Here is an 18,239-nt window from a genome sequence, read left to right as displayed (position 1 = left end):
GATTTCCCAGAAAGAGCACGGGCGGAGGAGGAAGTGTTCTGCACTGGTCAGTGCTGTGTTCTCAGCGCAAATAATGTGCCTCCTACACAAATGACCCGCTCTTTGCAGGACACCCCCCAGGGAGTCAGGCATTACTGGCAGACCTCAGGGCTCTCCTGCCTTCCTCTACACACTCTTAGAATATCAGAGCAGACAAGGGGGACAGTGTCCTTTAGACATTTCTCTGGACAAAGTCCAGTCACCCTGTCACCTGCCCGGTTGATGAGGTGCGGGGCACACTGCCTCCTGTGTGAGAGCACAGAGCCCATCCTGCTGTCCACGCCTCCCCAGGGGCATGGAACAGGACCAGCTATAAAATTTCTAGAGCCCAGTACAAAATGAAAAGACCAGGGCTTCTTTGTTCACAAAGTATTGAGCATTTCACGATGGCAATGACAAAGCATTGAACCAAGAATGAGGCGCTTTTTTTTTTTTTAAGTATTTATGTTTGGCTGCGTTGGGTCTTCGTTGCTGCGCACAGGCTTTCTCTAGTTGTGGCGAGCGGGCTTCTCATTGCAGTGACTTCTCGTGTTGCAGAGCGCGAGCTCTATACCCGCAGGCTTCAGTAGTTGTGGCACACGGGCTCAGTAGTTGTGGCGCACAGGCTTAGTTGCTCCATGGCATGTGGGATCCTCCCGGACCAGGGCTCGAACCTGTGTCCCCTGCATTGGCAGGCAGATTCTTAACCACTGAGCCACCAGGGAAGTCCCAAGAATGAGGCTCTTCTGAGCTGGCCCTGATGGAGCAAGGGCTGCATCTTCACTCACTGAGATGGCAACAGCTCAGAAAGTCAGGCACAGAGGCAGAGGTTGTCCAAGGATGTTGTCACATGACCCTCACGGACCCTCTCATCCCAGGGTATCTTTGAGTCAAGACTGTGGCTATAGGAAAAATCACACAGTTGTGAGGAACACTTGGGGGCCTCACATTCTTAGCTTCCCAGTTCACCTAGGGCCTGCATAAAACCAATTAGAATGGAGAAGCTCAGGAGTCAGAGGGTCTAAGTGGACCACAAGGGGCATTGCCTGATTTTACTCCTCATGAGCTACTGACGCATTTAGTGTTTTCTTTCTTTGTGTATTTCAACTCCTAAGACAAAGCCTATGCTTGGCCACTGAGTAACCTGGGACCATTTACCGTGCTGTTGCCGACAGACAAAGGATTAAAAGGATTCAATGTAAGTATTTTAAATAACCTTGTTTTATAAATAAGGACTAATGTAAAAAAAAAAAAAAAAACCTTAGCAGACAGTACCCTCTTTATTTAAAGTGGGAAACCCCATTAAAATTAAACCTACTGATCATGAGATGCAAATTTTTTTATAAAATTCTTTGAGCAAAATAAAACGTCCTTACGGATAGTATACAAACAGTAAGTGCACAACTCAATGAACTGTCACAAAGTGCATGTCGATGTGTCCAGCAAGACTCCCCCAATGCCCCCTTCCAGTCATCACCCCTCAAGGGTAACCACTAAAGGTTCTTAACTGTAGTCACGTGATAAATAAGATTTGCATAATGCAAAACTGCTCACTTCCCACAGAAAGAATTAAATTAACATACCAGCTAGGTATTTGTTTCTTTAAAATCATCGTAAGTGGTAACAGTGGTAGGGGAAACTAGAAGAGAATTGTAGTCTTCAGTATGAGCAGCTGCTGTCTCAGATAATGTCAACCAGTGGGAATGAAACCCATAGTGCCCAGTGTAGGTTTCCCATGGTATCAGTGCCATAGTTAGATTTGGTTTAATGTAGGTAATGAACACACTGATTTGTGTGAAATTGGTTTATATTGGTTTATATACGATCACAAAAATATCCAAGATACTTTGTGATCATAATTTGTGCTGCAGTCAGTTAACACCCAGCGAGTTTCAGACTCTCTCCTCCTAATATGCCACCACCATTCATCCGTCCAAGATGAATCTGTCATTAATCTTCAGAGATGCACTCACATGTCTCCTGTGGGGAAGGAGAACTAGTGAATATTGAAGGCATCTGGGCTAGACCCTTTGCATGTGGTCTCTTGTTTAATATACAGATTGAATTTCCACAGTTGAGAAAAGGTCTCTGAGTGATTGTTGACAATCTAATATTGACAAAACGTCAGTTTGATCCAAAGGATTTCGAAAATCTTAATTTTGCTCTTCAAAAGCTCCATCGGTCCACTCTACTGGGTCTTTTCACACAATTTCACATTTCATTCCCAGCTGCTTCCTGGGCTCAAGATGACTGACCTCTCAGCACCTGCCAACCACGTTGGTCCTCCCCGCCCCAGCGCTATGCTCTCCCCATGATGTCCGGTTCCCTCCCCGAGCACCCCCCATGGTTTGAGAGCATACCGTGCCTCACCTCTAGATTTCTGCTCCCTTTAAGGCCTGGCTTAGGGCAGCTTATCTCTGGGAAAGTCATCTGTATCTGAAAGAGCCCAAACTCAAGTCAGGGTGAACTAGCTTGGATGTTTTTGATGCTAAACAAGTCATAACCTGAATCACAAACCTCATTTTTCCCTTCAAACCACAGTAGAGACTGAAGGAATCGGCTTGCTTTTCTCAGGTAAAAGAGCTTTTGCTGAATAACGAAGCTGCTCAGTACTTTGTGAAACTCCACATAATTGCTGGACAGATGAGCACCGAGCAAATGAATAATACAGACACATTTTATACTTTGACTGGAAAGTCAGGGGAAGTCTTCAGTGATGATAAGGTAGGTGAGGGTCTCTCTGATTTTCACTCCCAGAATGAAGCCGCTCACTGAGTCGATGGCCATAGCCAGCTCTCTCTTGGTGTCCGGGGGTCATGAAAGGTTCCAAAGAACTTCTTTCCTTGTTCCTTATTTGTCAGAGCACTTCCCTACACAGGAAAGAAATGGAGAACAGCACTGGAAAGGGTCAGGTGGGAGAGGGGTGGGCTGTTACGGGAAGGGAATTGTAAAGTGATTTTGCTCTGGTCTGAATTAGTTTTCAAGACAACCATCATTCAACTACCAGCAGGAAGGAGAAATTTACAGTAAACCTTTTTCCTGGAAGCATCAGCAGATCAGCACTCCTCTTACGAAAGGAAATGGATTGTTTGTTTTAGATTACCAGGGTTTATCCATCCTCTCCAACTCAACACTGCATCTCTCCTAATGCCATCAGTTCCATTTTGTTTTTAAAATATCTTCCTTCTCTTTCACAAATAACTCTTTTTGTGATTTTACTGAGCTGAAGGGCACATGGTCAGTCAACAGAGAGAGTGTATGGGGGGAGGGGTTATGACCTATCCTGTTGCATTTCACCAAACATCAATAGTTGATAGATTAATGAGCACTTACTACGTGCAAGGTACAGGGGTAAATCTGGATTTGTGTTACATAAGGCTCACAACAGCCCTGTGAAAGCTTTTCCAATGGGAAAACTGAGAGATAGCACAGTAAGGGCCAGAGCCACGATTCAAAAGCAGGTCTGCCTGACCCCAAAGCCTGAATCCTTCACCAGTGGGTTGTACTGTGTGTGTGTGAGGATGGATGGATGGATGGATGGATGGATGGACGGACAGACAGACAGAGGAAGATGTGGTTTCCTTTCTCACAAGGACATGCATTCATTCCTTTATTCATTCAACAAATATGTTTTATTGTGTGCCTCTTCTGTCCAAGACACTAAAGTAGGTAATGAATTTGCAATAAATTGAATAGTTTGGGGCCTTTTTGTAGCTTGCCATCTATGGCAGGGAGACTATAATGCCTTATTCTCATTTAGCAATCACTGGTAGGCAGAAGTGATTTCATATGCTATCTCATTTGATCTTAATGAAAGACCTGTGAACTCAACTGAGCAGAAACCATCATTCCCATTTTGCGGATAAGTGACTCATCCAAGGTCACACAGCCAATAAGTGGCAGAACCCAAGGATTTAAGGCTTCTTCTAATCCAGTGCTCGATTTTTCAAGGGCACACATTAATTTTTATTTTTCCTTGGTGTTTTAGGACAGACACCTGAAGCTTAAACTCTATGGAGGCAAAAAGAAGGTAAAAATTATACAAGGGAACATAATTGCTTCCAACGGGCTCCTGCACATCCTCGACAGAGCCATGGACAAGGTGGCGCCCACGTTTGAGAGCAATATTGAGGTGAGATATTTCAGGTAAAAGTGACGTCACCTCAAACCCATCTCCCTTTGCTCCCTGGAGAGTCACTCCCAAAAAGAAAATGAATGCCAGCACTATGTGCTTGTACTAGGACCCCAACCATGGGGAAAATTGGATAATTTCTGTTTTTAGTAGAATTCTGGGCACCTCTGAGAGAGAGAGAAAGGCATATCGGAAGTGTAGGAAAGATGTTGATTTTGTGACCTTTTTCATAGTCACACCTGACAACTCAGACCAGCTGTCGTGAAATTTACCCCTTCCTTGTGCTTTATGGAGGAGATCCACAGTTACGTGTAAACTCTGTCATCAGTCTTTTCATGTTAGAGCATCTAAATATTTCCTAAACCACCTTATTTTTTTTCACTAAATTTTAAGCAAGATGTCTCTTTTTAGCAAACCATAATGACAATGCTACAACCAAGATACAGCAAGTTCAGATCTTTGTTAGAGGTATGTACTTTTCATGAATTTCTAGAAAGTGTTTTATGTCCAGTCCTTTGTAAAATTAGCAGGGGGTATCAATTATAAATACTTGCTGGGGAATTCAGATATTTATCTGAGATAGGTTGCAGATATACATTTCCATTTCTCAAATGCAGGAAACCAGTGTGGGACATGTCTTAGATGAGGATGGGATTGGTGGACAATATACCGTTTTTGTTCCAAGTGATGAAGCATTGAATAGCATGAAGGATGGCACTCTCGATTATCTCCTTTCTTCAGAGGTATTGTATCCTACTGACTGTAATGGTGTCATGTCAGGATCACTGCTTCAGTCTCTGTCCATACAGGCTTTTTCTAAATTAAGGATGACAAGTAGCACATGTATCACCATCTATCCTTCTGCAAAACAAAGGCAGACATCATTAATCAATCACTGTACTCTGGAGCTAAGCCTAGATGTGGCTACAGTCTCCTCAGTAGAGTTCCAAGTAGCTAAAAGACCAGTCGATCAGGCTGGGCACAGGAAATAGAATCTATATGCAACCCCAGCTCTGAATGGTTGGTTTGATTTGTCCTGGCTCTTCTAATATTTCTTAATAGCAAAATCATAATTTTAAGTTCCCTATAACTCTAAAATCATCTAGAAAATGAAGCCTAATGTAGGGCATTCTGGGCCAGGTCTAGGCTAAACTTAAAAGGAATAAATGTTATTTTTAGGGGCTCCCGACTCTCCTTTCTGTTGTTTTCAGTTCTCTCCACAATAACCCTCTCCTTATACACCATAAACCTTCAATTCTCTCACGTCCTCCTCAAGAAAGGAGATTTTTTACTTTTTCACTCTAGGGTATAAATGACTGATACCATTTAAAGTGTTTCCTCTTCCAGAAATATCAGCCTTAAACTGAAAAGAAGGTTAGCTAATTATGGAATTTTTTTTCATTAGAATGTCAAATAGTGGAATTACAGGAAGGACCACAGGCTTTCTTTCAGTACCCTGAGGCCCTGCTACCATCTTGGCAATGGGGCAAAACTACTTATGACCTCATATAGATCAGTGTTGACTATATAGAATGAGGGGGTCTGAATCTTTTAGAGTAGTGATCCCCAAACTTTAGTATGCTTAAAAATTACCCATGGAGCTTGTTAAATAAGCTGATTGCAGAAGCTCACCTCAAGCGTTCTGATATCATGGCAGTGGAATGAGGTCCAGAAATAGACATTTTGGTAAGCACCAACTTTCTAACTCAGGTATCCCAGGTCACACTGGTTTTTTTGTTTTGTTTTGTTTTTTCGGGTTTTTTTTGTTTTGGTTTTTTTTTTTGCGGTACGCAGGCCTCTCACTGCCGCGGCCTCTCCCGTGGCGGAGCACAGGCTCCGGACGCGCAGGCCCAGTGGCCATGGCCCACGGGCCCAGCCGCTCCGTGGCACGTGGGATCCCCCCGGACCAGGGCACGAACCCACGTCCCCTGCATCGGCAGGCGGACTCTCAACCACTGCGCCACCAGGGAAGCCCCACACTGTTTTTTGGCACTCAGAAACTTGTTGCGTGAATGATGTAGAGGCTCACATTCCCTTTCTGGGATACTTTCAGGTACCTACAGGATATCTTGCATTCAGAATACTTTGGATTAAAAAAAAAATAGGTATCAAGGAGCTAAGTCAGAAGGTAATCTCTTACATTACAAACAGATGTTAAACGTATTGATATGTGAAGATTTGCTACAGGTTTCCATTTAAAAAGCCAGATTTCCCAGTGCCTTTAAACTAGGGTGTTATTTTAAAAATATGATTCACACTCAAGTTTCCTGAAACCTAGCTATTACAGGAAAACTAACATTCTTCTCTTTAGAACTCACATTCATATTTAATTTTAAATCCAAGAAGTAATCATTTCTCCCCTGGGAAGGTATTAAAATTCTGAGATTATATGGCTTCTCTGAATGCATAGCTTCTAATTTGATACATATATTTTTGATAATAATAAAGGAGTTCTCAGACACCTAATCGGGTACATTTAAAATTAAAACAAAGCCTTTAGACTAGGACAGAAAAGATCAGCCTCCCTGCTTTTCTGTCAAGTACCTTGGCTCGGGAAGCTCCCCTCTTTCTCCTTGTAGCTCCTTCCAGTGGTGACTGGAGCTGCCTCACTCAGGCTCTCGAGAGTAGATATGTCTCTTCTCGTTCAGTGAGATCCCATCGGTAGCTTGAAATCAGCCTCTGGTAGGAATATTGACACCATGGAAATTGGCCAGCACTATAAATCGGGGCTTATTTTCTTCCCCATAGAAGGGATTTACCAGCACACCATTGCCCCTGGCTCTCAATCTCATTTCTCTCAAAGGCAGTATCTTTCTGCTCGCAAAGAATATAAAACCCCAAGTCTCTTTATCCTGAGTCTAAAACAGTTTTTCCACTTCAACTTCTAGGTGAGGAATAGAACAATCATTTCTACCAGTTTCTCTGGTCCAGAGTCAGTGTGGGTTAAAATTCCTCAACCTATGGGAAGCTCCTTGTCTCTCCACCCATCTTAAGAGCATCCTTTAGCTTTATCTTCAGGGAGGAACCTTAGCTGGAGACAAGAAGATCCCCATCAGTTATGTGCCAATGAAATGGAAAAAAAATGATTTCCTCAGAAGAATACTTTCTAATTCTGCTTTGGGAATGCATCGTTTCCTTTCCAGTGTATCTTTCTGCTTCTCTCTGAAGCAAAATTTCAGTTCTGAACCATCCCATCCCTGCAGAGACCATGGCTATCAATCACAAACCCCAGCTTATGACTTCATCTAGACAGAAATAAGAGCAAAGGGAGCAAGAGACCAGCCCTTGCCAATTCACAAAACCTTGCAAGCTAAATGGGACAAAAAGAGGTGAATTTACAGAGTTCAAAGTCATAGTCACAGTTTGGTAGAAAACCTTTCCCTTTCTGTCTCTGGCACCGAAAGGCTTGGTTTTTGTTGTTGTTGTTGTTCGTTTGCATCTAAAACAGCAAGTAGGAAATGAATGTCCTCGTAAAGGAAAGAATGCACTGCTCCAAAAGGCTCTCCAGCGACAGCACCTGAAAGCACAGCCTGTTGCCCTGAGCCTAACTGGACTAAACTCTCTGAACGATATGGCCCCTGGCCAGATAAGGTGGCAGGCACACACGGTGGCACAGTGATGCTGGTCAATTCCTTTGTCCCTTTCATTCTCCCGTTTCTTGTAAAAAGGATCCAACGCCAATTAATTCTTGAGGCCTTCGAAGTGGATTATCCAGTTTATCAGGTCTTTGTATAGAATTAGAGGGTGGAAGGGGTCCATACAAACCCTGTTGTTTTGCAGACTACAGGTGCTGAGTGGCTTGCTCAAGGTCACACAGAAGCAGAACCACAATTAAACTCAGGTTCTTGAGGTCCAGTTCAGTGCCCTTCTCAGGACTCTTCCCCTCCTCGTTTTTACTTATTGACACAAATGTTTATGTAGGTCCTGTCGTGTGCCCTCTACTATGCTGGCCGGGGACACAGTTACAGACCCAGTCCCTGCCTTCTGGGAGTTTGCAGTCTACTTCTGTCTGATATTTTCCAGCGGTCCCTACTTTTTCCCACCCTTTCTGCCACTTAGCATCCAAACGTGTAGTGGGATTGCTTCTGCCTGCAAGTCCTCAGTTCTGGGTACCCTAAAGTAGCTGTAAGGGGAAGTTAAGACACAGAGGCTAAGTGATTTGCTCAGACTCTCACAGTAACAGAACCAGGGCTACAGAAACCATCACTTCCAGGGCTGGCCAACTGGTGGTCAACTTCAGCATTCTTATTGGTAACCCTGCCCTGTACATAATGCTAGTGATGTATAGATATGGTGGCCTGACGAGCGTCCACACCAGGACACTTCTGAGAGTGAATGGGGCTGCCAGGATGACAGGTATAAAAGCCAGGGTTGTACTAGACAAACCAGGATGCGTGGTCGCTCTACTTACAGGTAATTCCCCTGGCATAGGGGCCAAGGGGGAATGCAGAGAGGGGTCTGAGTGAATGGAACTCAGGTTCGGCAGGGCTTTCTCTCCACCTGGGACCTCATGCTGTTGGAACATGTCCCTAGCATGGTCAGCCTCTTGGAGGTTATGGTGATCTTGATTTGTAATCCTTCACCTTTCCGAGATAGAGTAACCGTGGCAGTGCCACTGAAGTAGCAGAATTCAGCGCTTCGAAGCTTGTAACCCAGCTCTGATCCAGCTGGGAGATTACAGACATACCACAGCCGACCGCCACTGCTGCTGCCGTCTTCTACCAGAGAGAGAGGCCCTGTGTTCCTCAGTTCCATACACTGTCTCCAGGGCACCCGTACGGGGACTGTTCATCCTGCTTAGAGTCCCAAGACTCTCTTTTTTTCTCCACTGCTGCTTCTGTTTCCTGAAGCATGAGAAACCCTCGAAAGGGCCTCGATGGCGAGATGAACATGTACCATGAGAACACAGAAGGAGAAAGAGCCCTGGCCAGATATTCCTAACAAGGACTGTATGTTCCTAAATAACCAGTACATGGTCTAACAAGCACATGGTTATGTAGAGAGAGTGAAACAGAATCATAAACTGAGGCTGTCTTAGAAAACCTGGAATGTAGCCTTAGACGTGGAGAGAGGTGATGGAGCAAGGTGACTGAGAGCTTGAGTGACTTCTTCGGCTTGTATCCTAAGTTAGCTTTGTGACCTTGGACATGGCTTTAAAACTCAGTGTTCTCACACATGTACTGAGTCAATAGTATCCCCACCTCACAGGGCTGTTGGGAGGCTTAAATGAGATGTGCATATAATGTTTTCAGAATAGCCCCTGCCATAAAGTAAAAATTTGAGGGCTTCCCTGATGGCGCAGCGGTTGAGAGTCCGCCTGCCAATGCGGGGGACATGGGTTCGTGCCCCGGTCCGGGAAGATCCCACATGCCGCGGAGCGGCTGGGCCCGTGAGCCATGGCCGCTGAGCCTGCGCGTCCGGAGCCTGGGCTCCGCAACGGGAGAGGCCACAGCAGTGAGAGGCCCGCGTACCGCAAAAAAAAAAAAAAAAAAAAATATTTGGTGAATGTTAGCTGTTTGGGGGATGGGGCTGTTCTCACCCTGGACTTCCCAGTAGAGAGATTATGGGTCATTTGTTTTTCTTGACCAAGTGTCCAACGTCATTTGAGGAAGTTTGAACAAGAGAGGGAAATCTGTGTTTTCCTCAGTGACTAAAGAAGTATTTTGATTCCATTGCAGGGATCTCGGAAGCTTCTGGAGCTCGTCAGATACCATGTTGTCCCTTTTACTCAGGTCAGCCCCACTTTTCTCTGGTATTTTTTCCTTGCTTTCAAGATATCTGACCTTAAATTCCAATATTTTAGAACGTGTGACAGTTGTTCTTTATCTGGTGCTCTGAGCACACGCTGAACAGTGAATAATGAGCCTGTCATCAAAGAAATCTTCCAAGCCACCAAAACGCATGACCTCAAAGCTCCTGTCACTTATTTCATAAGCTTTCAAGCTATTTTTTCCAGCGAGGATTTGGGTGCCGCTCTCATGTCTCTATTGTTCTCTTGTTCTTGCAGCTAGAAGTGGCTGCCCTCATTTCGACCCCTCACGTTAGGAGCATGGCCAACCAGATCATACGGTTTAACACAACCAACAACGTAGGTGAAAACTCTACTGCTGACGTCATTGCTCAAACGCATTTTTCTCTGCTTATGATTGTTCATTGGGTTATCCTACCTCGACGCTAATTCACAGGCTTCGACTCTTTATGATTATTTCATTCATTTGTTATGTCTTTCAGCAAATACCTACTGAGCGACTCCATGTGTGAGTCTGAACTAGAAGCCAAGAATAAAGCAGTGAAAAAAACAGGCTTACATCCCAGCAAGGAAAACAACTTTAAGCAACTAATTAGTGACCAGTTAATTATTTAATTACAATTATAAACAGGGGCCCCAAGAGGAAGTTAAGAGGGCTGTGGGAGCTCACAGCGGAAGGAGACCAAGCAGATCTGGGAATCTAGAAGTCCTCAGTCAGGAGAGGATGCTTTGGCCAAGCTTCAAAGGATGAGTAATGTGAACTTGGGCAGAGATGAGTAGAAGAGAGTTCCAGGCAGAAGGGAGAGCAGGTGCAAAGGCCCTGAGGTGGGAGGGAACATGATTTATATAAGAAACTCAAACTTTGAGTTTATGTAAGAAACTCAAAGTATTATTCTGCTAACTTCTCAGGGTTGTAATATCAGCAGAAATATGGCAGCATAGAGATTATGTCTCCTGTTGATTCACTTTGGATTGTGATGATGATGCCCTGTCGTCCTTTCAGCAAGTTCCTGTTTGTTTTGGTTTTATTTGTTTGTTTTGTTTTGTTTTTTTGGCCAAGCTGCACAGCTTGTGGGATCTTAGTTCCCCAACCAGGGATTGAACCCAGGCCCACGACCATGAAAGCACTGAGTCCTAACCACTGGACTACCAGGGAATTCTCTCAGCAAGTTTCTGTTGAGTGCCTCAGATGTGTCAGACACCATTCTAGGCCCTCAAGGTTGGACCAATAAGCAAACAGATAAAAGTCCCTGGTTGCGTGGAACTTTCGTTCTAGTACATAGGACAATAGATAATAAATGAGTTAAATATATCATATATCAGAGAGTAGTATGTGCTGAGGCAAAAAACAGCAAAGCAAGGATGGGAACTAGAAAGTGGGAGTGGGGCTGATGTTTGAGATAAAGTGTCTAAGAAATCCTCATGGAGAAGAAAATATGTGAGCAAAGACCTGATGGAAATGATGGAAAAGGCAATGTGAATAGCTGGGGAAAGAGCATTCCAGAGACAGGAAACAGAAAGTGAAAAAGTACGAAGCAAGGCGCGTGCTGATCGGGCTGGGGAACAGCAAGGTCCCCGGGGCCAGAACAGAGGGAGGAAAGGAGAGAGGTAGGAGGAGGACAAGGCGGTAGGAGGGAGGAGAGGTGGGGTCAGGTCACACATGGCCTAAGAACTTGGGGTCAGGATGTAGGTTCTTACTCTGAATGAGATAAAAAGCCATTAGAGGATTTTGAGCAGTGGAATGACGTGATCAGACATACGTTTTGGGAGACTGGTTGGGAGGTGAACATAATAACTCAGAGAAGAATGATGGTGACTAGTGGGGAGACAGGCCGAGGTGTGAGGTAGGCTCAGGGAAGTATTGTGCAACACGGGGCATAGAGCCAATATTTTCTAATAACTGTAAATAGAAAGTAACCTTTAGAAATGGCATAAAAAATTTTTTAACGTATAAAATAAGAATGATGGTGACTCAGAGCAGGGTAGTAGCAGAGACACGGTAAGAAGTGGTTGAATTCTGAAGATATTTTGAAAGGCAGACCAACAGAAGGTGCTGATGGATTGGGTGGGGGATGAGGAAGGAGGAAGCCAAAGATGACTCCTGAGCTTCTGATTGGAGCCACCGGAAGGATGGTGCTGCCATTAATATTGCTGGGGGAGCAGATCTGGGAGGAAAGTAGAGATCAGAACTCTTTGCTGATTGGTTCATTTTCTGCTCCCTCGCCTACAGCATGAGCAGGAACCTGTCTGGGCTCGTTCCCTGATATCTCCCCAGACCCTAAAGCAGAGTCTAGTACAAGGCCACTAAATGTATCTGAATGAACGGATCCCCATTTCACCACAGGGATAAAGCAGTTTGCCCAAGGTCTCCTAGCAAACATATTGCAGAGCTGGAATAGTTATGCCTCTTCCCCAGTCCGGCACCGGCAAGGACCATATCCGCAAGGACATCCTTGCTTGGAGTCAGTCAAGAATTCATTCAGCAGGTTCATCTTTCCCTGTCAGCCAAGCCCTTCTAATCACCATCTTCCACTCAGTGGAAGGTTAAGTGAAGTTGAAGCCTCTTTCGAGAGGTCGCCGCCATTCAGCCCTGCGCAGGGACCCCTGGCGCTCCTCAGTACAGAAGGATGAAAGATGCCGTTGCTTCCTTCCAGGGACAGATTCTGGCAAATGATGTGGCAATGGAAGAAATGGAGGTCGTCGCCAAAAACGGCCGGATTTACACACTGACTGGAGTCCTCATTCCTCCCTCCATCGTCCCAATCCTGCCCCACCGATGTGATGAAACAAAGAGAGAGATGAAACTGGTAAGAAAACTAGGAAGCTCCACGAGGACCCTGAACAGCCCCACAGAGCAGACCGTTCTCTCCTCACAATTCTGAGGGAGCTGACGAGGATAGTTTCACACTTGAGCCTCGTTCGGGAGGCCTTTCCGTCTTTGTGAAGAGGCAGGAGGGTCGGAGGTCATATCTCCTCAAACGTGAACCAAAGTTCCTGGGGGAATTTCCAAACTGATAGTTGCTACCCTGGTATATTCGTTTTCTAGAGCTGCCATAACAAGTTACCACAGACCAAGTGGCTTAAGGCAACAAAAAATGTATTCTCTCGCGGTTCTGGAAGCTAGAAGTCCAAAATCAAGGTTTCCTGTTTCCATTGCAACTTTTTGGCTCAGCTGGTTTTAATCAGAGCAACTAAAACTCAACAAGATTTTGAACAACCAGGAACAGAGCAACCCTGCAACAAGGCAGGGAGTTAGGGCTGCCCTTGTCCTCCAGACTGCCTTCCCTGAGCTTGAACGGCAGCTGCTCAGGGAGGGGTGGGGCGGGGAGCTCTGAGCAAGTCTAATTATTGACTCCTAGTGAGTCTTTTCTGCAGGTCGTTCAAGAACTTGTTCTCCATCTCCCCAAAGAAAAGAATTAAGATGTGGGTTTGAGCCACAACCAAAAAAACTTTGGTTAAATAAGAAGGGCTTCCCAATAGCTGCCTTAGACTGAGGTCTTCTTTTACTGTTTTCTCTGGGTTTAAAGTTAAATGAGTCTGCTCTGTGTGGTTTAGGGTGTTTTCCATTAGGTCTATTAAAAGTACAAATGGGGCTTCCCTGGTGGCGCAGTGGTTGAGAGTTCGCCTGCCGATGCAGGGGACACGGGTTCGTGCCCCAGTCCGGGAAGATCCCGCATGCCGCGGAGCGGCTGGGCCCGTGAGCCATGGCCGCTGAGCCTGCGCGTCCGGAGCCTGTGCTCCTCAACGGGAGAGGCTGCAGCAGTGAGAGGCCCGCGTACCGCAAAAAAAAAAAAAAAAAAAAAAGGACAAATGTATTCTCTGGAAAGTATTGATAACTAGTAAACAGTAGAAGCAGCCAGTCTCTTCTAGAAGTCTCAGTTTTCAGCAGACTGAACCCATAGCTGCCTTTGGGCATGTATGTTTGAATCTTAGAGGCTTCCTTAATAAGTCTCTGTACTAGTTAGGGTCCCTGAAGGAAGCAGAATTTATACCAAGGGTTCAAATTAGGAGACTTCAATGAAGAAGCTGCTACAGAGGGGTGGGCAGGGCTGAGGAAGCAAACACATGATGCCGGGGCATCCAAGGAGAAGCTCTGGCAGGAAACCATTACCACCAGAGAGTCAGTGGTGGGGAGCGGGTGGAGTTACCTGAACCCAGTGAGAGTGGGGAGAATGGAAGAAGAGGTATCCATCAGCAGCTGTAGGAACGGTGCTCGAGCAGAGAGGGAGCAGGAGAGAAATACCTTGACCTCGTTCTCCCCCTACCCACCAATATACTGCCGGTACCTCACCGACACCAGTTGGAAACTGGCAAGGGCCCCAAGTGACCATCCTTCAAGGTTTACCTGCTGGAGCACAGAGCACAGTAGAGAAGGTCAGAGAATAGATCTGGAGCAATTTGGAGACACGCACCCCTTTTCTTCCTCCTGAATTCAGAACCAATGGAGGAAGAAGCCCAGGAGACTGAAAGGCAGAGAGTCAATGTTCAGCCTCGTTACTGCTAAGCTAATTGGAGAACAGGGACTTGAGTGTGTGGCCAATGCCACCTGGCACAGGTGGGCAACTGCAGTGTCCCCTCAGACCAGAAGCCTGAGGCCTGTCAGACCCTGAAAGAGGATGAGGAAGGGGCTGCTCTGAGAGGGCCCACTTCCTTCTCCCAGGTTCCTTCTCTCTGGTGAGGAGGCAGTAGGGGCGGGGAGAGAGGCCAAGAGTGGTACACTAGTGGGACCCCTTCACAGGGAGGATGCATGAGGCCAGACACGTGGCCTGCCCCTCCTTCTTACAGACACGCCTGTACTGACCTGCAGTCTTTCCTTCCAGGGCACTTGTGTGAGCTGTTCCCTGGTGTATTGGAGCAAATGCCCTGCCGACTCTGAGCCCACAGTGAGTGTGACAGCTTCAGGGAAGCACACGTCACCCAAGCAACCCCGCTGGTGTGGTTTCTCATCCTTTCCATCTTCCCCTCTTAAAAGATATTCGTTCCAACTGGGATAACGTAAGGTTAGCTCTTAGCCTGCTCTGTCTGGGGGGATGGTAGAAAGACAGCCCACAGATCTGTGTTTGAGTCCTTGCTCATTTATCCAAGGTAAGTTGCTTCACATATTTACGCTAATTTTCTTATCCACAAATGGTAATAATAATAATAACAACAACAACGGTAGCAGCAGCAGCAGCAGCACAGGTAAAACTCCAAGTGCAATGCCTGAATCACATAGCCACTCAGTAAATGTTCCCTCTCTACTTGCCCTATGAAATAAAACCCAGTGTTTGCATAAGAGAGGCAAAGCTCTACCCTCACCCTCTTGCGGTCTCTGGCTGGGCCTGAGAATTAAGTTGACATAAGACAAATTAACAGGAGAAAAGCACAGGTTTTTACACGTACCTAAGAGCTTCCATAGGAGAATGAAGACCTGGAGAAACAGCAAAACCCAAGTGTTTATATAGTATGTTGAGCAAAGACAGGTAACTGTGGAAAAGTAACTAAAATGTGAAATATATTTCACAATAGATACCTACATCAAGTCATTATTACTATGTTGTACATCTTAAACGTATACAAGTTTTTTGGTTTTTTGTATCTGCTATATTTCAAGTGCCTCTAGCACAAAGTGGCACGTGTGGGTGTGGCATGTTCTGCTACCCTTCATTTGTATCTGCTCTTCCCAAGCATCATTCTGGAGAGAAATACAAGACATATCAAGAAAAATGACACTAGGACCATCAAAACCTTGCCAAGCTTGATAGAATTCTGCACACGTCTATTGAGGATTATAGATCTGGTTCAGGGAGCATAGAGATGAATAAGATATTGCTTTGTTTTGTCTTGGTCTTGAGAAGCTCTAATCTGAAAAGGAAAACAGGTAATTTTTCTTGGCATAATTTATATGCCAAGTAAATACTCCACTGGTAGCAAAAGCAACGTGTTCTAAGGTAAGATTGGTGATAGAAATTCCTGCCTCTAACTTCATCCTAAGAAAGGACTTCCCAACCAGCCAGTTCATTCCACACTAGCATAGATTGCTATTATGAAGAAGGTGAAGAGTTTTTTTAACGCCATCCTACTGTGGGGCATTTCATAAAGAATAACATTAACATTAAATAGGCACAGGTGCTCAGATATTTATTTTGCTCAGGGAAGCCTTCACCCCTGAGTCCTGCAGGATGCTGTCGACCAGGGAATAGGGACAGGGAGGGGGGAAGAGGAAACTGTGGTGACTGGCATCCCAGTGAGTGCTGTGTGCCAGACATTGTCCTAAGTGCATCGCGCAGCAAACCTACGAGGGGGGCACGTTATAACCAGAGCGTCACCTGGGAACTAAGGCGAGGAAACATAAAAGCCCTCCCACAAGGTCACACAGCTGGTACACGCACACCACGATCCTACATTGCCTCGGCCCAAAGGAGGAGGGAGAGAGGAAAGGAAAAAATGAGACACATGGGTCAGAGCCAACAGAACACCTGAGCTGCCCCTCCCGTGCTCCCGTGGTCTATACTTGGCTAATTTTCCTGACAGCCAACAAGGGGGTTGAAGAGTCCTTCCTCATCGACCTCAGAATTCCTTTGGACATTTAAGATTTTAGGATTTTACTGCCCATGGTTTTCGCTGCTCTCTTCTTAAGTAGGAGCCTGAGATGAAGGAGTACCTCCATATCCATTTTTGTCTAACATAAAAGTTGAGCCAAGGACTAAATGCTCAGCACAAACCTTGAGCTCAGCCTTTCGTCCTGTTTCACAGATGAGGCAGCTGAGGCTCACGAGACAGCATGACTTGCCTCTGAGATCCTAAAGTTAGGAGGTGGTAAGATCCATTCTCTCGACCTGCCACTTACTATCCGTGTTCTTAAGAAAAGGGATTTAACCCGTCCAGGCCTCAGTTTCCTCATCTATAAAAAAGGGATGAGGAAGATCCACATGGAGTTGAAGATTGATGACCTCCTACAGGCCATGCGTCTGACCCTAGTAGGTTCTCAATAAATGGTAGTTCTCCGTAATTCTGAGTGGGTATCAGAGGTTAGAGCATAGAAAGAAATCTGCCCCTACACCCCACAATTCCTAAGAGGAAAACTCAGACTCTCACTGTTTTTGTGGTGGAGCTTTGTACAAATTAGGAGGAAAATCTCTAATGGCTCCAAAATGTCTATATAGGAAGTGGTTAGGGATGGTTATTACTTGGAAGGGGAGGCTAAGCCACATCCTGGATGCACAGGAACATGTTCCCTGATTGATTAACAACGTCTTCCAGGGCATGAGAAGGGACGGAAGGGTACGTATGCCCTGCGTCGTGCAAACCCTGGCCTGTATTCTTCCAACAAGGAAACAGAGGCTTAACAGGGTGGCAGCTCTGCCTGGGCCCTGTGTGTGCTCTGTGCTCTGGCACTCTTCCCTAGCGCTGACAGTAAAACAGAAGTAGATTGTCTAGTGTCTGCAGAAGCCGAGTCATGCCCAGAGGACCTCAAAATGCAGACTGCGATGCTCTTCCTCGTTGGCTTTCTTCCAGACACTCTTCATACGCAAATGTGTCTACACTGGCCGAGTCAGGAGCCTGAAGAATGGCTGTGCCAGATACTGTAATGCCACCGTGAAGGTGAGGCTTGTGTGTGGCCGGGGCCCTTAGCCAGGCCACCAGGGCCTGCACAGAAGCCCGCAGGGCTGGGCGGCTCTTGGGCCCCAGGGTCTGTGAGTCACAGGTTGCCCTTGGGTTGACCCACAGGTTGACCATGTCTTCTTGCAAAGGAAGGGAAGGGCAGAGTCCCCACACAGCGGCCAGGTCACCCCCTCCCTGCATCCATTCATCCCATGATTCCTATCACTCTTTTTTTTTTTTTTTTTTTTTGCGGTACGCGGGCCTCTCACTGTTGTGGCCTCTCCCGTTGCGGAGCACAGGCTCTGGACTCACAGGCTCAGCGGCCATGGCTCACGGGCCCAGCCGCTCCGCGACATGTGGGATCTTCCCGGACCGGGGCACGAACCCGTGTCCCTTGCATCGGCAGGCGGACTCTCAACCACTGCGCCACCAGGGAAGCCCCCTATCACTCTTAATATGGAGCCCACGCCCTTGACACTACCCTGCACGGCCCACCCTCTGCAGTGTCCCTGGCCTGTCTCTCACCCTCATTTCTACCTCAGCGGGTGTGCCTTTGCCATTCCCTCCTGGAAGAATGTTCTTCCAGGTTTTCTTGGGGCTGACTGACCTCTCAAGTCTCCATCCGACCCTCATCTCCTCTGTCACCGCCCAGTCCACAGTGCCCCCGCCAATCTCCCCACACCTCTGCTCCCACCTGCCACCACTTGGTAACGGCACTTTGATTTCCCGGCACTTACTGCTATCTGAAATCGTCTT

General features: G+C 46.2%; 1 protein-coding gene across 1 annotated transcript in view; it reads left to right on the top strand.

Moving 5' to 3' along the window:
* STAB2 (stabilin 2) overlaps positions 1-18,239 on the top strand; it is a 158,325-nt gene that overhangs the window by 50,470 nt on the left and 89,616 nt on the right. Inside the window, exons 11-20 of the mRNA XM_030856195.2 lie at positions 1,134-1,216; positions 2,593-2,742; positions 4,007-4,150; positions 4,562-4,618; positions 4,768-4,893; positions 9,829-9,882; positions 10,158-10,238; positions 12,554-12,706; positions 14,720-14,782; positions 17,397-17,483. Coding sequence (XP_030712055.2) covers positions 1,134-1,216; positions 2,593-2,742; positions 4,007-4,150; positions 4,562-4,618; positions 4,768-4,893; positions 9,829-9,882; positions 10,158-10,238; positions 12,554-12,706; positions 14,720-14,782; positions 17,397-17,483 — 998 coding nt within the window. The remainder of the gene's footprint in view (positions 1-1,133; positions 1,217-2,592; positions 2,743-4,006; positions 4,151-4,561; positions 4,619-4,767; positions 4,894-9,828; positions 9,883-10,157; positions 10,239-12,553; positions 12,707-14,719; positions 14,783-17,396; positions 17,484-18,239) is intronic.

Source organism: Globicephala melas, chromosome 10 (assembly GCF_963455315.2).
Source record: "Globicephala melas chromosome 10, mGloMel1.2, whole genome shotgun sequence".
In the NCBI taxonomy this organism is placed as follows: Eukaryota; Metazoa; Chordata; class Mammalia; order Artiodactyla; family Delphinidae; genus Globicephala; species Globicephala melas.
This window is presented reverse-complemented; position numbering and strand designations above follow the sequence as displayed.